General features: G+C 35.0%; 1 protein-coding gene across 4 annotated transcripts in view; it reads right to left on the bottom strand.

Annotated features, from left to right (window-relative positions):
- The window catches only part of ERD7 (Senescence/dehydration-associated protein-like protein), a 28,901-nt gene extending 6,776 nt beyond the window's left edge, over positions 1–22,125 (bottom strand). The window contains exons 1-5 of one of the 4 annotated variants that reach the window (XR_016432380.1): positions 21,013–22,125; positions 20,505–20,671; positions 18,897–18,981; positions 18,186–18,401; positions 885–1,083 (exon numbers count right to left, since the gene is read on the bottom strand). Coding sequence is in view for 2 of the 4 variants with exons in the window: in XM_090008869.1 (XP_089864995.1) it covers positions 18,209–18,401; positions 18,897–18,981; positions 20,505–20,671; positions 21,013–22,037 (1,470 nt within the window). In the remaining 2 variants the exon portion in view is untranslated. Of the gene's footprint in view, positions 1–884; positions 1,084–18,078; positions 18,402–18,896; positions 18,982–20,504; positions 20,672–21,012 lie in introns of those variants that run through there. The other 3 variants (XR_016432379.1, XM_090008869.1, XM_090008868.1) reach the window with 3 other exon arrangements.
- Between the last annotated feature and the right edge of the window lie 2,258 nt (positions 22,126–24,383).

The following is a 24,383-nucleotide window of genomic DNA, read 5'->3' as shown; positions in this document are numbered from 1 at the left end:
AAAAAGCTGTAAAAATAACTATTATCAGGCTGCTTGTATTGAAAATAATGCCCATTATACTATGGCACATGGTTCTGAGAGAGAATAACCCTATTGTGATGCTTGGCATTGTTAATGAATATAACACATTTTTATGTCACCAAAGAGTCCTTTTGTGACGCTATATTGCATCAGTAATTACATGTACTGTGACAGATACCGTTAGTAAATAAGCCTATTTTGACATTGAGGAAGCGTCAGTGAAAGTCTCATTTCTGATGCCGAGAAAGCCTTATTTCTAACGCGAGAAAGTGTCAGTGAAAGTCGTCAGAAATGATGCTATGAAATTTCGTCAGTGCTTCCATCAAGGATGCAACTTTTAGTGACGCTCATAACATGTCAATGAAAACTTACGATGTTTTTTCCATGCCATTAATGTTCAACTATGTTCATTTTTCTTCGGGAAGTCCTCCCACTGAGATTGCTCAATTGCAGCATGCAATTCTTGGCAGCTGGCTGTGCAGTTAAAGAATCTGGAAACCTTTGGCAAATTTAATTAGTCTTCACTTCATAATGGGCATAAGCAATTCAGCATGAAAAATACTCAGGGGCTTGTCAGCAAAGCCTTGAAAGGTTGAGATGCAAAACAGGAATCTGCAGGATATGTTTTTGTATGCTACAAGTTGAGTAATTAAGAAACCAAGAGCACATCCGGACATAGACACACACACACACACAGAGAGAGAGAGAGAGAGAGAGAGAGAGAGAGAGAGAGAGAGAGAGAGAGAGAGAGAGAGAGAGAGAGAGAGAGAGAGAGAGAGAGAGAGAGAGCACTATATTCAAGCAAACTACTGTCTCATTGGATAAAAGAAGGCAAAAGAAGCAAAAAAAAAAATGAAATTTACTTGGCAAAGCCCAAGTCTTGGTTCAGAAGGTCGCACTCTGTATCTGACCGAAAAGAGCCCTTTCCTTTTTTCCATCTTCTTCTTCTTCTCCTTTTTCAAGTTATTGCCCTCCCAGTCGCATGAAAAATCATGCAAAAAAGAAAACAGGAAAAATTTGTGAAATTGAACCCCAGAAACACTCTGAAAAGCACCAACAATCCTGTGATGGTTTAGATTAGATAAAGCCAAGATCCAAATCAGAAAATGGTGGTTCTAAACAAAAAACAAGCAGGAAAAATGAAAAATCAATATCATAAATCCTAATCTCAGTGAATTTGGATTAGAAAATGCTAATATTCTGATCGAAATAAAGAAAAAAAATCAGCTCCCAAGAACCAATCCACCCAACTGAATAAAAGAAAGTCAATACTCCGATCTGAAAAACCAAATCATATAAAACGTAAAAAGAGAGACAACGAACGTAATTTTCAACACCACATAGACCCCATAACTGGGAATCCCCACCAGAGAAACCCAATATCCGACTCAATCAAAATGCATTATAAACGAGAAAAGAAATAAACAAAACAAAGAATAAACAAAAAATCCAATCCGGCAAACTAATCTGAGTGGTGCAAAGCCAAGATCCAGTTCCCCAAAAGCATGCACCCATTAAAGAAAAAATCCCATCTCTTTGAATCCTGTCGTTAATGGCGGGCAAGAGAGAGAGAGAGGGCACGACAACTCGTGATCCAGCAGGGATGAGCTCTCGATGCTGGTTCCTCCTACCATTAATGATGGGCGAGAGAGAGACAGAGGAAGACAACTCAAGATCCGGCAGGAGGGAGAGAGTCACACGATGCTGGTTCCCTCATGCTGTTAATGGCGGGTGCGTTTCTATGTTTTGAACCAGCATAAAGAGAGACTCAGAAAGTCACCTCGTCTTTTGGGGTCCATACTTAATTTTTTATTGTTTTTTTAATCATTCAAAATGCAACGACGTCAGTTAACGAAAAAGGTAAAACAAAAAACATGTGGCACTCATCGGCAATCCGTAACCAAGGGTCACGATAATCGGATGAGCTCTAAAGTCATTTTAGAAATGACCTGATCTGCTTCCGAATTCCGCCCAGCTAGGGGAGTCCAACTACTTACCACCTCCCTCGAGGCAGGACCCTTTTTTTTTTTCAGCATGGCATGTGTGCTCAACGCAGACATCTTATGCATGCTTCTGGCAAGCTTCTTCCCACCTCCCAAAGAGTCTATGCTCAGCGTGAATCTAGAGGAGAACCAACTGCAGGAACCCAATCCCATTATGACATGACAGCTTTCTTGAATGGTTTTTAGGTGGAGGGTTTTTACTGTGCACAGGGCAGTTAAGGGCATCTCTTCTGGTAACTCCTAGAAGAAATCATAGAAGAAAGAACCTGAATCAACTGGATTCAGGTTGTCTCCCTTTGTCAGTTGTTAAGGAACGAGCTTCTGAAACACAGTTTACCCCTGGCTTTTGTAAAGCTCTTACAAAGGACCAATAGGTAGATAGTGGAGATGATCAAGGTGTTCTTGTGAGGTCATCAGATCATGTTGGTATTGAGGATATAACACGTCTGCCTTCCCTTTCTCACCTTATCTTCAAGCCGCTTGGTCCTGCTGCTTCATTGTCTCCTATAAAGCTGGTGCTTGAAAGTGCTAAGAAACATCGAAAGCTTGGAAGAAAGGAAGTTGACATGCTTATAGAGAATCCCATATGTGTCATTTTTTTCTCTTTTGCAGTACACATGAAGAAATGGATTATTTAGGATGTGTAAGAGAAGCCACTCTTTTAAAGTTGTGGTTTCTATTGTCTCATGCCTTATGCATGTTATCTAGGTGATTACCTCTTGTACTCACTATGCTTCTTTTTATCTTCTAAAATTGAATTTTCTTTCTTTTAAAAGAAAATATATAATGATGAAAAATAAATATCCTATAATAGTAATCAACAAATTATTGGATGAAATACATAACAAAACCTGTAGGATTTTAGGATTGGGGTGTGCGCACTGAGAGGAGAAAATCAGAGAGGCAGATGAGGGAAGGGAATGGCTGAATGGGGGAAATGGCCTCCGTCAAGGGGGATCACTCGTACTATGACTCACTGTGAGCGTATGTGAAAGGATGATATTTAACCTCCCTTGGTGTAGCCGTTTACATCCCAAATTGAATATATTCGAATGCATTTTTAATGCATACGTTTGGGTTTTCCATGAGTTACAAGCCCATCATTCTTGTGGCTCTTTGAATTCTTTTGTGAGCCTCTATGGCCAGATAATGGATTCGTTATTGGGATCCAACATCTCTCACTTAGCCGTATAGGCAAACATATTAAATACTTCAAAATAAAATATGCATTAACTAAACTTGCACAATTCCTTTGGTTATATCAATATTTAAGTATGATGTTTTTCTTACAAGATATGAGTTGTTTTTTCACAAAGTCATGTAGGTTTTTCATCATTCATTTTCAAGTTTGAGGTTTTCACACATGCTATGAGTTATTTCTCACACAGTTATGTGAATCTTTTCATCATTCATATTCAAGTATGAGGTTTTCGCACATTTTATGAGTTATTTCTCACAACTATGTGCACTTTTCTTCATTTTCAAGTATGATGTTTTCACACATGCTATGAGTTATTTCTCACATAATCATGTAGTCTTTCCATCATCATATGAACCGTGATTCTTTCCACATATGGTATGGGTTTAACCATGAAATCATCCTTTTATGCACTCGTTTCACGTACAATTTAAATTATAACCCTTAATATGTAATACTATATTCAGACCAATACATAATATTGTGGGTGTCACTTTCTTAGTTAGCTATGTGGTTTCATATTACTCTTCCACAACCATTCCATAGGACATCATCATGTGCTAACAATATTTCATAAAGGTCTATATGCATACTAGCAAAATACTTTGAATTTTTATTAAGTCATGAATTTATGATAAATCATGATTTACCAAACATGATAAATGCTTTCACTTTTCAAATATTTTACCACAGTCAATACTCCCACTATCCATGTGCATCATCATCACATGTAACATGCTTTAGCTTTCATTATGTTAAACACCACCTAATCATTTTTGTTTAATATATCCATATCTAAATAGACATAAATCTGATTAAAAAATATGAATGCTACCATGTTGCATATCATGCATAAAGCATAAAAACATAATTCATGCATTCATACAAGCAAACCATAAGGAGTTTGATTTGTGATAATTATTTATCATCATATGTAAATAAATATCCAAATGCATGTACAAATAATAATTCAACTCCCACTTTTCTAATGTATTACAGTTAAGCAATATATGCTTTAAGACATCACAAACAAAAAACAATATGCATTAGGAATAAATCTTAAGTCATCATATTCATATTCAATTTGGATGTGCACTAGATCCATAATCAATAGGAGTTATTTTTTTTTGTCCCATTACCATTTGGATATGACAAAACTGATAAGCCCATTAATTTTATAAGGCTTTAATCTAATAAAAAATAATAATAAGCAATCAAACCACAAGCCTGTGAACATATAAATTCAAATTCATTAACGAATTCAAGCAAAAAATTTATATCCATATCCATTGGGTTTATATGAGTCCATATAAAAAATTGACTTGAGATATTATCACCAAGTCCAATATTATCCATAGTAAAAATGGATCTCATGCAAGCTTAAATAGCTCAAGTAAAAACATGGCTTACAAGACCATAGTCCAAATCCATATTTTTAGATTCTAAATTCAAATGGATTCATACAATATATCCAATATTATACTTTTTTGAATTCATCTCTAGATCTTGTCAATAAGAGGACCCATTAAGAAACAACTCTAAATTATGCATGCATCACAATATTCATAGTTTCATATAACCAAGTTAAATAAACTTGAACGCCATTATACTAATTTAAAACAACAATAGATTTATATATAATAGCACCAAACAAGCATATCCATAAGCACAAACAATGCAATCATATAAAACGTTCTTAGATCTCATATGGATTCAACTCACCGATATTATATGGATTTCATTCAAATCATAACTAGGTTCATGCCCAATGGTCTTTTCTAGATCCAAAAATATTTAACTGGATGCATTCAGATCCATACAGGTTCAACTAGAACCAATATATTTTACTAGATCCATTCAGGTCTATTAGAATATTACTTGTTTCAACATGATGCAACTTGCTTCCATATCAACATTATTTATCAGATCCAATAGTATTTGATCTATTCCAACTCTATCTAACATAAAAATCAAACCAATACTAAGTCATACCAGATCCATATATAATAGAACCAAAATGAGATCCACACCTAGATCCAAAAAGTATCCAACATGCTAATATCTGGATCCATCATAAAACTGGATCAAATTAGATCCATACCAAAATATATTATTAGGTCTAAATACTCTGCTAGATTCTATCCAGATCCACCATAAAATCTGGATCAAATATGGACCCATGCAATTAAAAGATCCAAAAAGATCTTTCCTATTCAGCATGGATGTTTTTGATAAATCCTATATAGGATTTATAAAAGGGCAGATCCCTTCACACGCCTCTTATTACCTCTCTCTCTCTCTCTCCCTATTTTCCATCTTCCCTTTCTCTCTTCTTCTCCCTATTCCACGCTCCCTTGGAGGAGTTTGGTGCTTGTGTGGCTTTCCTCTATTGGTGGTGCAACAAAGTGGAGAAAATTGATCATCAAGGGAAGAAGGTTCACTACTTCTATGGTTTTGATTTTTGGTTTTTGGTTTCGGTTTTGAGGTAGGTGCACTCTAACTATGAGCGTATGTATAGTGCTAAGGAGCATGAGCATGCTAGGACATGATTTTCAGATGCATAAATATGTATATGAATATCAACCTAATATGGAGGGTTTTGATAATTCAAAATCTATTTATGAAAAAATTATTTTTGAGAGAAAAACATATTTTGCATATGATTAAGAATGTAGATCCATGATGTGAGTTATGATTATGTATTTAGCATACTGGAATTTGTTTATGCCTTGATTAAATGTGATTTGATGTATTAAAAATCTCATTGGAGGTTTTCGCAAACCGAAAATCTTTTTTAGAAACCGGTTTTGAGAAAACCGTGTTCATATATAGAAATATTGGATTTTATGTTTGACTTATGAAATGAATTAGATATCTATGTTTACGTCATAATTAGATGAGTACATGCATGTGCAAGTACATGTATGTGTATGTGTTTATATTGAACCAAAATCTCCAAATGCATGATTATAGTCTTTTCTTTATGAAAAATATGAATTTATTTATGTATTTCTTGAAAATGCATTTTGTTCTGTTATCGCTACTCTAACTAGTCTGAAAGAAATTCATGGTTCTAAAAAAAAGTTAATCTAAAAATGTGTTCAAATGAGCATCATCTAGGCCCCATGTGCATTTGTGTTGTGGTTGTTTGTTTCTGTGCTTTATTTAATAATTTTCACTTGATTTATCATTTAGAGTTTACTATGTTTATGGTTTTTTTGATATATATATATATATATATATATAATGTGTGTGTGTGTGTGAGTAGAGTATAGCTGTTGAACCAATAGGTGCTTGAATACCTACTTGATGTTGTTGAGCATCTATCGTGCGCATGATGGATGCTTAACAATTTTTTATGCAAAAATGAGAAAAAACGTGCAAAAAAGGGACAAAAAGACCATTAGCAGCAGTTCAAAAGAGTTGCTAAATCCCCAAAGAGACACACGTGAATTAAAATTTTCTAATGCCATGCGCATCCCTTGACCCTTTAGCAGTGTTTCTAAAACTATTTTGCTTGTTTTGGAGTGTTTTAGCATTTCTTTTTTGTTTTATTTTTTTTGCATACTGATCGTCCATCAATGCGTGTGTTGGATCAGCGCGATTATGTTGAGGTTAAAGACCTATTGGTTCAGCAGCTATGCCCTACCTTATATGCATATTTGTGCTGTAGATGATTTATGTATATTTTCTTGTTCTTTATTTATTTTTTAGTATTTCTATGTTGGCATAATGGGGCTAGGGTTGATTGTGTTAGTGTAATGCATATTTTTTTTTACATAGGTAGTTAATGATGACCTCAATATTTATTAAACTACATTACCATCTCGCTGATGATCATAGTTGAAGATCTTTAGTAGTCTCTGAAAACATTAGCTTTAAGGAATTCATGGCTATATTTTCTCATAAAACCTGATATAGTGAAGAGTTAGCCAACCTCTAGTATATAGTGATATGAACATATGTGGGTAAATATTTTTGACGATGTTGAAGTAAAAGCGATGTTATTTAGTGGTGATGTTTATGTAGTGGGTTGCATAATGCAACAAGAAGCACTTAGAAGGGTTGTAGAAGAAGTTGTTAATGAATGCAATGATGGGAATCTTGTGGTGAATATGCATATATCTCATGCATAATCCATCATGCTTAGTGTGTTGCCGAATATCAAACCGTCTCAAATAGTGAACGATGTTGATGTCCCAAACATGCAACCGTCTCAAATAATGAACAAATAGTAATATTATGCATGTGGAGGGCAGTTGCTTGAACCGATTAGGAATATAAATGTTCGACGGACAATGAAGAACTTTCATAAATAATTGATGGTGTACATGATTAGACAAAATATTTAATGATGCAACCGACTGCTAGTGATCGTCATCGTTGAAATATGAATGGCATCCAACCTTTCAAAGCTAAAGACAAAGCTAGGCACAAGTTTTGGACATTAGAATTTATATTTTAGATATAAGTGTAATGATGAATGTGATATGTTCATGGTGAATCTTCAAAGTTGAAAATACAGGATTGTTGCATGCATAGAACCAAAGGATGAAACAATGAATTTTGATTTATTTTATACAATCGAACAATTAATTAGTGGCAACAATGATAACATAGATGGTGGAGAATATGATGACAGCAGCGATGATGTAGATAGTGGTAGCAACACTAATGCTGACTATACCATCTCTACTGAGTCAGACTTAGAAATAATAGGAGATGATGATGACATGAGACAAATAATTGTTGTTGAAAATGATGTACTAATGACATATGAGAAGCCCAGACCTTGGCTTGTTGTATGAGCTATATGAGCATTTGTTGGGCAATATAATTGTTTTATGTTTTTATGCTAATGTTTAGGTTTTACTAGGTTCTCGCTCAATAGATTCTCTTTCAATGAAGATCAATTGAAAATCATTGGTAAAACAACCATTCAGTTATGTGAGTAGTTGCATAATAAAAGACTTATTGATTGTGAATAATTCTAGTGGCCATCAACAGAGTCAAATGATCGAGAAGTTGCTATGATAAAAGTTTTAATGATCTTCAGCACTGTCATGAATTTTTAAAAGATCATGTGATCAAGAATAACTATATAACAAAATTCACGAAGAGCTGCAATAATAGAGTCAATGTGGTATACATGAGAAAGAACATGCAGGCTGTGGTTAGTTGTACTTAAAGAATCCATTGAACGAAGGTGTAGGGAGCAACATTCTTTCAAGAAGTATCAAAGCAAGCATACATGTGGTGGATCATTTGGCAACCTAGTTGTGGAAAAAGTATCTTTTAAGTAGATTTTAGGTATTATTCATAGACGCTTGCATGATAACCTGAAGATGACTCTAAGAGAAATCATAAATGACATTAGTCGCAAGAAAAGTGTAGAGGTTACATACAAACAAGCATGACATGGATAAAAATTAATGAGGTTGACATTATATGATTCATTTGAAGAGTCCTTCAAGATGCTTCCTACCTATTGCCATAATTTGATGACCATTAACCGAAAATCGACAATGTACATTGAGACCGATAGATGACATCAATTTATGTACCTATTTGTATCCTTTCATGCATGCATCAATGAGTTTTTTAAAGGATGCCCTCTACTTCTTATGGTAGATGACACTTTCCTAAAAAGAAAATGCATGGGTATATTATTGTCAGCCCATGATATTGATTTTTGCAGTTGGATGTTTTCGGTTATATTTACAATTGTGGATTAGGAGCTGAACGAATCATGGGTGTGGTTTTTGGTGTATGTGTAGGCACAATTGAGATATTACGACGATGACATATACATAGCTAAAACACAATTGGAAGTTATCTTAGATAGACACACAGGGCTACAATATGATTCTCCTATACATAGCCAAATTGTCATGTTGGATTTTGCATGAAGCACTTGATAGAGAACTTTAAACATAAACTTGGGGTACCACTTAGTGAACTTTGGTGGACTGCAATTGAAGCACCCATGAGACAAAAGTGCAATTATTTTTTTGAAAATATCCAGGAGCAAATGGAAGACACATACAAGTATGCAACCAGGGATGTAAAAGAGAAACATTGGTTAATTTTTCTTATTGAAAAGCTTTGTCTTATGGTGCTTAAGGTAAACAAAAACTAGAGGATGATAAAAAAGAACCACAAAAGCTATGTGTGCAAGTAATGCATTGCCATCATCATTGGTATGAAACCCACAAACTATCTCATGGATATAGTGTTGATCTTGAGAAATAAACATTCTCTTATTGAGTGTGGCAGATTAGTAAAATTTTGTACAAACATGCGATCACATGTATTTTGTATGAAGGCAAGCTATTAGAGGATTTGTAATATCGTGTACTTTTCCTTTATTGTAGATTCTGAGATTTCTAAAAATTTAGCTAAGTATTTTGTAAATTGATCAAAATCTTTGTTTTTAGATGATGTCAGCTGAGTTTGGGCATGGCCCATGACCCATTGACAAGACCAAAATGAGGCAAATAAGATTTGGTAAAACTTTTTATTTTTGACCTTTAAAATCAAGCAAAAATTGATAAAGATTTGGGTTAATTTCAGGCAAGATTTGGTGGTAAAAATCATGTAGTATATCATTAAATGCGTCTCATAATTTTAAAAGCATTGATATTTTGTTTTTCTAAATTTGGGCTAGGATTGACCCAAAAATTGCACTTTTTAAAAAATAACCCGCCTCGATGTGACCAGTTCTGGATTGGACCGGTCCAATCTATTTGATCCAAGTTGATATAGATCTGGACTCAGTCTAAGATCCATATTAATTAGGATCTGATCCAGGTTGAGATCTATATGGATTTGGATCTTGGATTCAGATCTGGATATAAAATCCAAGTCCAACCAATTTAAAACTTTAAATTCAATTTAAAAGGTTAAATTAAGTAAATTTCATGTTAAGAAGACTCCCAAAAAGAAGAGATGCCCTTTGGAACATTCTTAAAACTTTGTTATGTAATAATCAAATAATAAATAATTACTAAAATATATTAATTAATACATTTTTAATTTTTTATTTTTTGGATAAGGGAAAAGTTCCATATTTGTAGAACTCCACCTAATTAGGAGATTCTAGAGGGGAGTCACCCCCTAGAAAATGCCAAATGAGGTTGAGATAACAAAATAATAAATATTACATGGATAAAAAAAGTAGTTAAAAAACAGAAGAAATTAGAGATAGAGTTCTACACTAGTAGAACTCTATCCCCTAACAAGAAGGGACTCTAGAGGGGTGTCACCCTCTCTAGATGAGCCCACCAATTATATAATACACGAGAGAGAGAGAGAGAGAGAGAGAGAGAGAGAGAGAGAGAGAGAGAGAGAGAGAGAAGAAGAAGGAAGGAAGGAAGGAATAGGACCACCTTTTGTTTTGAGCATTCGACAAAGATTTTTCGATTTTTTTCATCTCTGATCAAAGGTACATGTTCCTCTCTTGATCTGAATGGGAAAAAATAGGCTAAATCAGGTTTATGTGAGATTTTAGTTGAAAAATAAGAAATCTGATTTTTAAAGCTTATACAAACACATGCCTCAATGCACGGTTGCATGTAACTCGATTTTTTTTATGAAAGCGTGTTTTGTTTCTTGTTTATTCTTGTATAACTCTATGTTTAAATTATTGATATAGCAAAAGCATATATATATATATGTATATATATATATATATATATAAGAGGGGTCGACCATAGATCTGGATGACCCATCAAGGGTGCTGGTTTGGGATCAGATCTGACACCAAACCAGGCCTGTCGTAGGAACCTACATATATATGTGTGTGTGTGTGTGTGTGGGGGGGAGTTTGACCATGCGTCGGCTGACCTATCATGGTCTAGTTTGGATCAGATCTGATCCAAACCAGACCTATCGTAGATTTATTTCTACCGGCAATGCTATTTTTATTTTCATAGTTGCTATTATGATTGTGTTTATAAAAAAAATTGACTCTCAGGCATTTCTGCATATAATGAAAAATCAGTTGGCATGGCTGTGCATCACATTGATTTTCAGCATATTGTTTTTTTTGTTTTTCATGTGACTGTAGGCATGGCTGTGCATCAGATTGATTTTCAATATACTGTTGTTTTTCTTCATGTGATTGCTTGTATGACTGTGCCTCAATTATTTTTCCAGCATCATGTTTTTCTCATGTAATTGCTGGTATAACTGTCCATCATAGCTATTTTTTCAGCATCCTAATTTTTCTTCACGTGATTGTTGGTATGACTGTGTATCATAGTTATTTTTCTAGCATCATGTTTTCTTTATTTGATTGCTATTATGATGGTGTTTGATCGACTGCCAAACATACCCATTATGTTGAAATATTGTGGGCTGTGCACAAGCATTTAGAGCAAATTTTTCTGTTAAATGGATAACAAAATTATTTTTCAGCAACATCAATGTTTGCAGAATTGTCGGCCTTTGCTGGTGGGCAGATCTGGACAAATCTGTCACTTTATTTTCACTTGGACAAATCCAGGCTGTTCTCGCACAGGCCAACTATTTTGGTGTATCGGTTATCCAAAACCAAGTTCACAAAAGCCAGTTTTTGATGTGATATTTCACTTACCTGCATGTGACTGTCCAAAAATCTTTACACAAGAAATTTAAGGTGGTTGTCACTAGGTTGTTCGATGCTGCCATATGGGTTGGCATCGAAACAACCTTGATATCATGACTTTTGATCCATATTATTACCCTGTTTAAAATTATTCTTTCATGCTGTCATAGTTGACTGAATTTGTAATTATTCTCAATGCTGCCAAATGAGTTTTATTTGTATTTTTGGTGGGTTGTTGTAGGGCAAAACAATGTTGCACATTTATGTGCTGTCCACTGCTTTTGGTTGCATGTTTCTGCATAAGAAACATGCTGCTAACAATATACTAATATTGTCCTGTACATTGTGGCAGCATAGTTATAACTCAATGGGTATGTTCTGCATCCCAAGTAATGTAGTATGATCAATATTATTGCATATGAATGGCAAAAATATTTATTAGTTATGATATGCATTGGATTATCATGCTTATGTCTTAAGCATGAAAACTTATGAAATTTATTAAATGCATGAATACAATCATATTTGAGAGTTTATATATAAAATGGATTATGAAGAAAATGTATATTGCAAGCATTTGTTCATATGCATATGCAAATTATTTTATATGTATATCCTTGTTGTGTGTGATAGAATGTGAATTGTGAGCATGTTTTGAACAACTATGTTGCATGTCCACTAAGGATTTTGCATAAGTTGCATTGGTGGTCAGATGTGAACCACTGTAGGTCATATGGGCCAGGAGTATGTGTTGCTCAAAGATTTGTCTTTATGCATTACAAAATTCATTCTAAAACTATTGTCTTTATAATTTAATTGCACTGTTAAAATTGTATCATGTCAGATCCTGTGTTGGGTTTTGCATGTTGATTTGTAAAACGATTCTTATATAAAGAACTTTACTTTTGTTAAAAAGATAAAAGAGATAAACATCGTAATTAATTTGCTTTCTGGATGTCCCTTCCATAGTGTGTGAATCTTTGATGACAGTTTTAAAAAATCGTGAGGATACTAAAACCCCGTGTGCGTTTGTGCTCCTAAACTCGATATAGTGGTTCACCTCTAGACCACAGTTTTAGAGAGTTTTCAACCACCGTTTTAAGAAGTTTTCTGCCACTTTTCCTGGGGGTGTTGTTGTAGGCACAACTGTTGTTATTGGTATACCAAGATAGTGGCATTAGTGGATGCTGATTTCCTTGATGTCCCGACATTAGATGTTGATTTCTAATATTTTGATGGATGGTGCTGATTCCTGATATCAATCAATGAACAAGTGTGAAACCTAGTAATAAAATATAAATTATATGTTAAGCTACAACTGAAAACCTAACTTGGACTTCGAAAACTGTTGTGCCTCTTTTGAGTATCTACGGGTTTAATAAAAAGTGAAACTAAACTTGTGTGCATTTAATAAGGATAAATGTGCAAAAGAGAACTCTGATAATAACTTAATAATTTATTCATGCATGTGCATTGAATCATGCATCTTTATTGTTCTGTATTAGTTCATGCATTCTTACTTTTTCTGTCACATGTGAGAAATTATTATTGCATGATACTTGCTTTTAGATGCTTGAATGGTAAATGAATTATGAGATTGTTGTTATTATATTCCTCTAAATATTTTGCATGAATTTGATTTATACTCTTTTCTTTTCTGTTTGGATTTTACAGGAATTTGTACAAAGAATCTTTGGTTCTTACCCCGTGTTTCAAATATCTTTCTCAAGACTTGAAGCTCAGTGATGGGGATGATTGTCATATAGAGCCTGCGAGATTGTGTGACTAGTTTTGATATTTCTTGATAGTGTGGCTTTGGATTATATTTTTTATTTTAATTTTGTTCTATGACATTTATTTATTGATTAATAAAGTTGGCTATTTGTTGGTTGGTTCAATGTAAAGATCACTTATGGTTTGGTAGTTGTTAAGTCTCTGAGGCCCCAGATCCTTGGGTTTTGGTTTTCACAATTGTTTAAAAAAATTATACTTTTCATGAGGATAAGTTGGGGCTGTTACAAGATTACTACGATAAGTTCTACACTATTAAATCATATCAAACTGCATATAATACTTATCAATTCTTTTCGATGACAAATAATCTCCCACACATCGCTCCTCTGAACCTTATTCCCGCCTTACAACTAAAAGTGTATAATAAACCGTGGTTTCCTAAAAAGAAGGGATGAACAACAAAACACAAGGATATTGTGTCACACAAGTGCAATCACTGTGGTGAGGTTCCTATAATAGGCGAAAGCACAAATAATGGTATGTTAGAGACTGTTGGTTTGCAAAATTTGTATTCATTAGGAGTTTAATAATTTCTTTTTTGTATTTATGTAGCTTTTTTTAATTAATTGTTCCAATGTATATCTTAGGTAGTTTGCGATGAATACTTATAAACCAAAGGAAAAATATGGGAGCAGAAAGTGGTTCAAACCCCTATCCTTACCCCCAAGCAACAAAGCAATGGTGGTTATTAAAGTACTTGTAAATGTCCCAAGTCATGCTTATGTGTTTATATTTAATTTCAAGTAGCAGTTCTAACACATATGCATTTATAATCAATTTTAATTATTGATGAGAATAAGTTGGTCAGGAAAGTCAAAATGTATATGAGAGAGAAAATGAGCCAAAAGAGTCTAAATTTTATGAAGATACTTTGATGGCAAGTGACATAAGTGTTAGGTTTGTACGTTTGTTTGTTTATTTTTTTGTTATATTTGTATGTATACTCAAATGAATCTAACATGAATGTACCATACATGTAGCATTTAAAAAGATTCATATGAAGACTTGAAAAAGCCCACAATCAAAACATGAAAAAATGAGATAGTCTATCAATGGCCGTTTACCATACTTCTTTCTTTATGAGCCTAATAACTGACATTTCTGTTATTTTACTACTGACTAACAAAAACTAACTTATAAACATTGACTAATCACAATAAACACTCATAACTAAAGGGCAACAATAGAGAGCTACTGGATGCTTGGATGTTGACAACATGCCTTATGTTTGGTTTGGAGCTGACAAGGTATCCGTTAGACAGTATTGCATACGTAGCAAACATAAATTTGGGGTACCTAAAGTGACCTTAAACTCGATTTATGTTGCAGATCTTATTTTCGATCAACTGGGGCAACAAGCAATGGGTTTTTTAAGAAATGAACCTGAAAAATGAAGGAGTTCAAGTTGTACAATTCAAGTTGTAGCATAACTTGCACATATAATAATGTCTTTAACATAGTAAGTTAAGATTACTTATTTAAACATGATCTTATTGATCTCTTATACTTGGTAGGTTTAATGTTTTATTGTAGAATGATTTTTTATAACGTGGATGTTTGTCATTGTGATGTAAATTATGAGTTCGTCATTGTTCTACAAAATATTTCAGGTTTAATGTTCTGTAAATTTTGTATTTTATGACATCATTTAAGAGAAAAATCACATATTATTTATTACGAAAGTCCCAAAATTTTTTACGTTCGCAAAACATAAATACAAAGTTTCGCATCCTCGCAACACTTTGTTGCAAATCATTTAGGTTAAAATCACATATCTTGTGTATAAAATATGTGATTTTACCAAGGTATTTATGAAGTTACGATCATCTGGAGGTCCACATAAGTTATATTTATGCTTCGTGAAGACCACAAAAAAACATGTGTGAACATATATTTATGTAATACTTAAAGAAAGAAGAAAGAAATAAGATTTACATGGTCTCCAATGACTTTGATATAAAATATGCGATTTTACTAAGGTATTTGTGAAGTTATGATCATAAAGAGATTCATACAAGTTATATTTGCGCACTTCGTGAATAACAAAAAAAAGAAGAAGGTGCGAGCATACATTTAAGTGACAATTAAAGAAAGGAGAAAGAAAGAAGGTTTACACGGTATTCAACGACTTTGGTATACAATATGAGATTTTACATATTTTATATATGATTTTTCTTATATTGTATTTTCATATTATATACCAAAGTCGTTGAATACCGTGTAAACCTTCTTTTTATGATTTTACAATAGAAAATACATCATATTTGCGAGTTTCACATATTTTTTGCGATTTTTTTTTAAATATATGATTTTTCTTCTATATATGTATGATTTTCATATGGTTGAATACTACATTGTAGAGTGTCATATTCTGCGATTTTTTCTACGATTTCTACATCATATGGTATACAATAAAAAATACATCATATTTGCGAGTTTCACATATTTTCTGCGATTTTTTCTTAAATATATGATTTTTCTTCTATATATGTATGATTTTCACATATTTTTTTTATTTTTTATTAAATAAATGTGAATTTCTTCTTATATATGCAATTTTCTCTTATGTGATTTTTCTCCTAAACATGTGATTTTCTCCTAAATATATATGATTTTATCCTATATAAGCGATTTTTCTCTTAAAGATATATAATTTTTCTCTTTTATATATAATTTTATTCTAAATATATGATTTTTTTTTAAATATATATGATTTTTATAAACAAAAAATCACATATATAGGAGAAACTCTACATATATTTAGAAAAAACTTACATATATAGGGAAAAAATCACATATATATGAGAAACTCCACATATATTTAAGAGAAAATCATAAAAAATATATGCAAAAATTCAATGTTTAGAAAAAAAATCACATATATAGGAGAAAAATCACATATATTTATGAGAAGATCACAAAAAATTATGTGAAAATAACATGTTTTCTACAGAACAGTCTATTCTCAAGTCCGTATCTCTTTGCTTTGATTTTCAAAGTCTACATTTTTATAACCGTTGTAAAGCTGAGACATATGCCTATGACTTTCCTGTTTTAAGTTAGAGCCGAAAACCTCTTTAGAGTTCTCATTTTTTAGTTCTAAAATAGGAATAAAAACTTGTTTTATAAACTGAAACAACCGGGTAGTCTATCTTCCACACGACGTTTCTCCCCAACCGCTCATCAAATCAAGGTAATTTTGATGGCATTGAAAAGCTAACATCTTGAACTATATTTGTAATTTTTTATTATTTTTCTCGATTTTAGTACATGAGCTGAAAAATAACATAGAACATACAAAAATAAAGTAGTCATGCCTGTTTTAATATGCATAACATGATTTTATTTCGATTTTGGAATGCATTGGAATGCAGAAACAAAAATATTAAAGGGGGTTTCAGTTCTGATTCAAAACAAAAAAATTATAGGCCTATGTCACAGTTTTCAACGACCGAAAAAACGTAGGTTTTCGAAGTCATATAGAAAAGATACGAACCTAAGAACAGAGATGGTAGATTGTTTTACAAAAAATAATCACATATTTGAAAGAAACTTCACATATACTTAGAAAATCGTGTGTGAAGGGTAAAAAAGTTTTTTTTTTAAACCAAAAAATTGTGATTTTCAACATGAAGAAAATAACAAAAATTGTGCAGTATTTTTTAAAAATGTATCATATTTATTGTACAGTACAATTATTTTTTATTTTACTAAGGTATTTGCAAAGGTTCATAAAAACTTATTTTTGCACAAAAATAAATGTAAACATACATTTAAGTGATGATTAAAAAAATATAATAAAAATTCACACGATTTCTCACACTTTGGTATAAAATATATAATTTTTATTAAAGTATTTTTTTCATTTTACAATTAATACAGATCACATAAATTATGTAATTTTTGGGTGCTTCCAGAGAACTGACGTTGAGACATTCATTACATATGTACAAATATACATTTAAATAAGGCTTTGCTTTAGTCAACCAGCAAATCATGACCAAAAACAATGTCACACGAACTTCGTAACATTCACTCGGGTAAAAAGGTCATAAAAAGTTGTCAAGCGGATTTCAAAAATTTTAAGGCGTTAAAGAGAACACGTCATTTTTATCGTACAATATCGAAATTTTTTGAAAATTATTTATGCAAGTTGCCATTGTTTTGCTGCGCCTGCGCTAAGAGACTTCGAAATGGAACTGCGTTTAATCATATAGTGTTGCGTTCTATATCGGCGCTAATAAGCACGATGATCATGGTGATAGTTTTGCAGTGGTGAACTTGCCACAAGTAGTATTTTGTTGCATGCGGTAGTTGGTCTGGGGCTGCAGTCCCATTACCAAAAATGAAAAAGAAGGATGAAACAACTCCAGTTGTGGCATAATGGATGCCACTAAGCACAACAAACAGACAGCTTACAAGGCAAAAAAAAAAAAAAGAGTACCATTTCGGTGACAGTATTGCAAAATGGAATGTAAAAAAAAAAAAAAAAATCACCATCAGCAGTGAGCCCTAAATCATACAAGAAATTCAGTGGTGAAGCAATGAGAAAGCTTAACAAGAAGGAACAATCAAAATTTACAAAGTGAATGATGCTCTGCCATGCTACTTTGCTTGCTTCTTTGCTTTCTCTGTTTCGGCCACTGCTTTGGCCGCAGATTTGGCAAGCATTGATGGTTTTAACACGCTCTTCGGGTTTAAGGCTTTCCTTATCTTGAAGACCGCCCATGCTGTACCAAGAGCATGACCTGCAGCATTAAGTCCCTCTTGGGTCGCTTCACCAGCTTTCTCTCCATATCTGCAAAATAAGAAAACAAGTTACTCGTCCATCCCAAACTATGCATATTCTTTTTACATACAACCACCTGACGGTTTTGGTTGGTAGTTTATACTTTTACCTACAGAAGCCAATCCAAGATGAAGTAAGTGACCACAAGCAAGAGGGTGCTTGCAAGTATCTTGTGTTTTCTTAACAATAGAAAAAATAATATTGAAATTCCCATAACCCACGGAGAGCAGCACATGTTTTGCAGAAAGAAAATCTGGAGACATCTGTTTTGATAATTGTGGATGAATTATAAAGAAAAATTCTTTCCTCGCAGGAATTACAGAGAACAAACAAAGTGACCAGAAGCAAAACTGAAGAACCAAAACCATTATGTGTGAGTGGAAAAATTGTGTAAGCAAGGCATTGTTTTAGGTCACCTCACACATAACATGTACTTGCAACTGTTTTCTCAGTGGATCTATGTAAAACACACCGAAAATAACAAAAGATTGAAACGAAAAGTACCTGTGTGATACAAGTCCTGTTGTCACAACCGATGACGTTGATAAAACATTCTTCCCAGCAACTTCAGCAGCATCACAGACCTTACCTGTTTAAAAATAAAAAGATGTCAGTACCATCAACCTTCTTGTGCTGGCAAAGAAAAAAATCCCGAGCCATTAAAACAGCTGCAATCATGACCTACTAGGGGGCTAGGACAACTAAATTGGCTTCAAACATAATTTACTAATTGATTTTTGAGTTTTAAAATCCACTATAGATATCCAATTGCGCAGAAATATGTTTCTCAGTTGCATTTCAATGATAAGAAGAGAAACAAGCTCGAGAAGAAATGGTAACAAGATTTAGAGGGCAATAATAAGGGATCCCAACTCTTTAAGATGAGAATGTTTTGAAAACTCAGTCACACAAGCAACAAAGGTACCGAAATATTTTGAGCAGTGTAACTATGATATCCGCAGGGAAGAGGGCCAACATCATTTGATGGCCAAAGAGAATAGAGTTTTTATAACTAAAATTTCTCATGGTTTCTCCTTCTTGACGGTAGCTCGTGAAAAAATCATTTGAAACGGTGTTGTCTGTTTCAGCCTCTGGATAAAATTCAGGAATGCGTAGCTTGTCAGAAATGCTGCAAACAGTCAAATACCGTCTAGAAATGTAAATGCAGGTGTGAACAGGGAAAGTACAAAGTGTGCAAATTAGAGTTAAACAAGTGAGCTCCAATGGCAGGAGAAACCGAATGAACAACGTACAAAAGCATTAATTTACAAATTAAGAAGTAAAATGCAAGGAAAAACTCACAAAGAGAAGTGAGAAAAAGGTGGAACTGTACATAGACACGTACAGACCCACGAACATGATAAAATGAAATGAACTGCCACAAAATTAAAAGAAGATGCCAATCAGCCTAATGCTCGGAGCATAGTGTTACAGACTTTCTGTGGAGTTGATTATTGACCGGTCAAACCTCTGGAAAGAAGAAAAGCTATGATGTGGAGGACAATTCAAAACGGCCAATATACGAATTATAATCAAATCCATGAGATATGGACTGACATAAAGAAAAGGCAGACTATGAAGAGGATCATGATCAATCAAAGCTTTGGAACCTTTTCATGGTCCGAACAAAACTATCAAATTCCAACCTTTTCAGGATATAGCAGCATGACTGAATTGGTTGCAAAGACAATTCCAAAACTTAGTGCAAGTTAATTACCTACTCAACCCAAAATGTAACTGTGAGCCCCGCCAGCTGGACTACACATGCCAGACTTTATGGCAAGAACACTTAATAATACAGGATGATTAATGAAGGGAAAAGAGTAGGCAAAGAACCAAGAAAATGCATAAGATTCCATCAATAATAAATCACATGATATGAAGGGAAAAGGAGAAAGGGAAAGAAGGAGAAAAAAAGTGGAAAGACAATTGAATGTCAAGGTTTGGCGCCCAATTGCTTCTTTGCAAGGTGAATTGTTTAAGAATCAGCTGACAAATGAATAAAGCCTAGAGTCTTCAGAACATATAGCTATGATCATTTCCCGCATTTATCTAACCTACCAATCGAAATTACATCATAAGGAACAAACAAAAGCAGTAAATTGTGCGTACCAAACGAATCAAGGGAGGCAAGAGCAATCTCTCCTGGTAACAGACTGAAAAACTTCTGACCCACTTTAGAATTCACCACGGAGCTGGTGAAAAACCCAGCCACCTTCACCACCCCTGATAAGACCCCTGTCATTACCTTCTCAGACATTTTAGTTACTGACTTTGCCCTGCATCAACAACCACCAGTTAACAATCCAGGCTTAAACATTCCGGAAACCATTCAACAAAATAACACCCGACTCTTACTAATTAGATCCACTTTGAGAAAATCAAAGTTCTAATTTCACCAATCATTTAACAATTGCAAGACAAAATTTCGATAAACAATTTGCAGGAATATAGATATTTATTCTTTAATAAAAAAGCTAAAAACATGCATAATGAAGAAGAAGAAGAGCGAAGTTTTGCAAAAACCCCACGCAAACCCAATCACAAGAGTACCGCATATACTAAACTCAGAAATGGCAAATTAACAAGGCTCACTGAAACAAAAATGAGAACAGCGTACCTTTTGATCCTCTTCAACGTCTTCTTATCAATCTCTGCAGGGCTAGAATTGGGGTCCATCCTCTTCTTCAGGAACTCGTTCCCCCATTTCAACCGATCCACGGTCACATCCCCACACCATATAATCCCCCGAATCAGCTGCCCCGAACCCGATGCTATCGCCCGTGCCACGGACCCACTGTAATCCTCCACATTAGGTGCCAATGTAGTCCAATACGCCGCAGCGGCCGCCTCATCCGCCCCCGCCTTTTTCTGGGACACCGCCGGAACAGGCAGGTCTGAACCGGGAACCTTGGCAGCCGACTGCACCGAGAAGCAGCCATACTGCTCTAAGATCCCATCCAATTCCTTCATCGCCTTTCCCTGCCCTTCCTCAGGGAACGTCAGCCCGTAATTGAGCACATCCTCCGCCTTCTCAGAACTCGGAGACCCGACATCCGCAGGGAGGCGCAGCGAGAAGAAGTAATGCGAGTCGTCAAGCTTGACCACAGGCTCGTCCTTGGCAAGCGGCCATTGCACCTCGTCGCTAATCCTTACAAAGACGGCAACGACATTGCCTGACTGTAGCAGTCGGACGATCGAGAGCTCTCCCGAGGCCAGCTCGACGCTATACTGCTTGTCGATGAGGTGGGCGATGGCGCCCGGGATGGTGACAAGGGTCTCCTCTGATACTTCAGGGGGAGCGGTCGGATTGGGAACTGGAGCCTCCTCTTCGGCGTCGGCAAAGAGGTTCTCGGCGAGATCGGACATATCCAAAGATGGATACATGGACGAAGAAGACGAAGGAGGATGATTGGTCTTCTGGGGATCAACCGATGCGTGTGACGTCGAAGAAGAAGGGGGAGGAGGGGAGTTGTGGGTATCGATTGATGGGTACAGGAAAGAAGAAGAGGGGTTTCTGGGGTTGGAGAGAAATGGGGAATCTCTTTCTGGGTTGGTTTCGATCACGACAGGGTAGAGATTCGGTGGCTTCTGATCTTCTTTCCCTTGGTCATTCTTCTTCCAAGCGAAAGCCATCTTCTTCATCTCCTAAATCCTTACCTCCCTTTAGATTCTGAGGGTTTGTTTGCCTTTTCTTCTCTCTGTGCGTCACTTTTCGTCGTGGTGGTCGGGCGTCGGTTACACACGACGACGAAAGGGCATAAATGGGAAATTCGTGCATGTGGAACTGGGCCTCAACGTGTGCAGTGAGCGTGGTGGACGCGTATCGCTCCCTGTGGATTGCTTGGCGGTGGTTTTCTTAGCGGCTAAGGCGTCAACGCGGGCTCAGTCACACGGTGCGGTGGGACATACTGTGACACGTGCGTTGGTAATTGAAACTCGTGTCTTTAATATAACATGCGGCAACGGTATAAGACAATACAACATTACAGCTAAACAAAACAGTTTTAATGTGCATAGGCATCTACTAAGTTTCATGCTTCACGCCGGGAGAATTTTTTCCAACACTAATGATCATCTGCATAATGATCATCTGCCATATGCTTTGAGGGTGTTACCCCATTCGTCTCAACTTTAAGCCCACAAACAAAAGATATTCATATAAAATTTATTTGCCGGAGTCAAGTATTTTCTTATATAAAAAAACACATTTGTAGGGTCAGAACACAGAAAGAAGTATGAAAGCATCATACCTAAGCGAGCTCACTCAAACTTCGAGACCACGTATCTTCATGCATATTGAGAATTATCGAGCTAAAATCAAAATCTCACCGAAACATTCATATATAAGAAAGACACTATTACAATTATTTTGGCAAAAATACGAAATCTAGGTTCAAAAACTTTATTGAGAACAAAAATAATATATTTTTAAATATATTAAGGTTTCTTTCATTGGCAAGCTCAACACCCATAACACGTATATAGGAGACCTTACTCTTAACTTACATTAGTGTACTATTATGCAGTCCAAGAGTGGACAACCTCTATATCTCATGAGTAGCACATCGGAGTGCATGAGGTGCTCACGAGTATGAAAAATTCTCTATGAGCATATTAGGCATGCACGGGGTCTGCTCTTGTCGCTCGCCTTGCCGCCTAACCTCGCACCTTTATGAGGGGCTCGACGAGTGGATGTCGAATGATAGTGATTCTTCTTAGCTAATGAGTTTCATTACATCATACTAGTAATTAGCTTAGGCTGGTGGCTGAAAGGTCTTCTCCATTGTAACGAGAGATTACCCGTGGGGCATGCACTATGCTACACGGGGCCCGCAAGTTCCAAAATTTAATATGCCCCTCGTTTGGTGCATCTCAAGAACTCGATGCTTTCCAATGTCTCTAATGCTTATTTAGACACATAGCTAGCTCTATCGACTCTCGACTGCTCATGTGCTCGTCATAGGAAGGCAACACACCAGTCTCTCGTTGGCTTGAACGCTCGTACGCCAAAGACTTTGTCATTGCCCAGCTCTATCAGCCCATTCGACTATGTCACTTTAGATATTTTGTTGTGCTAAGAATGCATGGGATATGCACTGCCTTAAATCTGCTTCTACTAGGTTTACGTAGCTTCTCACCTATGACAAGTTGTGTGTCACATGATCCAAAATACCTGTCAAGTTCCCTCTTTACGCGAGTCAGGAAGACACGATAAGTTGTGTGTGACAATCAGTGTCAGAGCATACTATAATAGTATAAGAGCTCATCAATCTAGTCTAAGAGTTGACCTGAGCTATTATTTCAAAGTTCTCGATTTCATTCATGTATTCATAGAAAATAGGAGAATACTTTAATTCAATCAATTAAGTTGGATATACTTACAGTGCGATGCTGATGTTAGACAAACCTTAAACCATTTTTTTCTAATATTGCTTTGATACCAAAGTTGTAACACCCTAAAATTCCCAACTTAGAATATGTGAAAATTTAAACATTTTTTTTAAATAGAGTTTTTAGAAATAGCACAACGGATATACTTGAGATTACAAAGTTGTACAATTTTAACGGGTTACAGAAATAAAGTAATTGAACTAGGTTGGAACCCATTCCATTATAACTGGATCCATCCTTACCCACATAATAGGAAACAAAAACAATTTCATTAAAAAATCATAATATTTATTTAGAACTGGAAGTACAAGCTTTTGCAAGATAAATAAAAATATCTCAAATGAATTGAGACATCCCAAAAGCAGTCCTAGGATTGCCAAGACAGTTAGAAAGATGGTTTTCAGTCTCACCGCCATATTGCACCCTCGCATTGCTTCTTCATTTATCACCTGCACCCTATGAAATAGAGTCAAACTCTTGCAAGCAGGTAAGAAAATCTATATTCATGTGCATAATGAATATTATCAAAGCATAAATCGTGGATATATCATGGTTTCACAGTCTATCAATCATGTGAGCAGTATAGATGCATAAGAA

The sequence above is a fragment of the Nuphar pumila genome, chromosome 6 (genome assembly GCF_984573655.1).
Source record: "Nuphar pumila chromosome 6, dmNupPumi1.hap1.1, whole genome shotgun sequence".
In the NCBI taxonomy this organism is placed as follows: domain Eukaryota; kingdom Viridiplantae; phylum Streptophyta; class Magnoliopsida; order Nymphaeales; family Nymphaeaceae; genus Nuphar; species Nuphar pumila.
The sequence above is the reverse complement of the archived record's forward strand: the minus strand, read 5'-3'. Positions and strand labels throughout refer to the sequence as shown.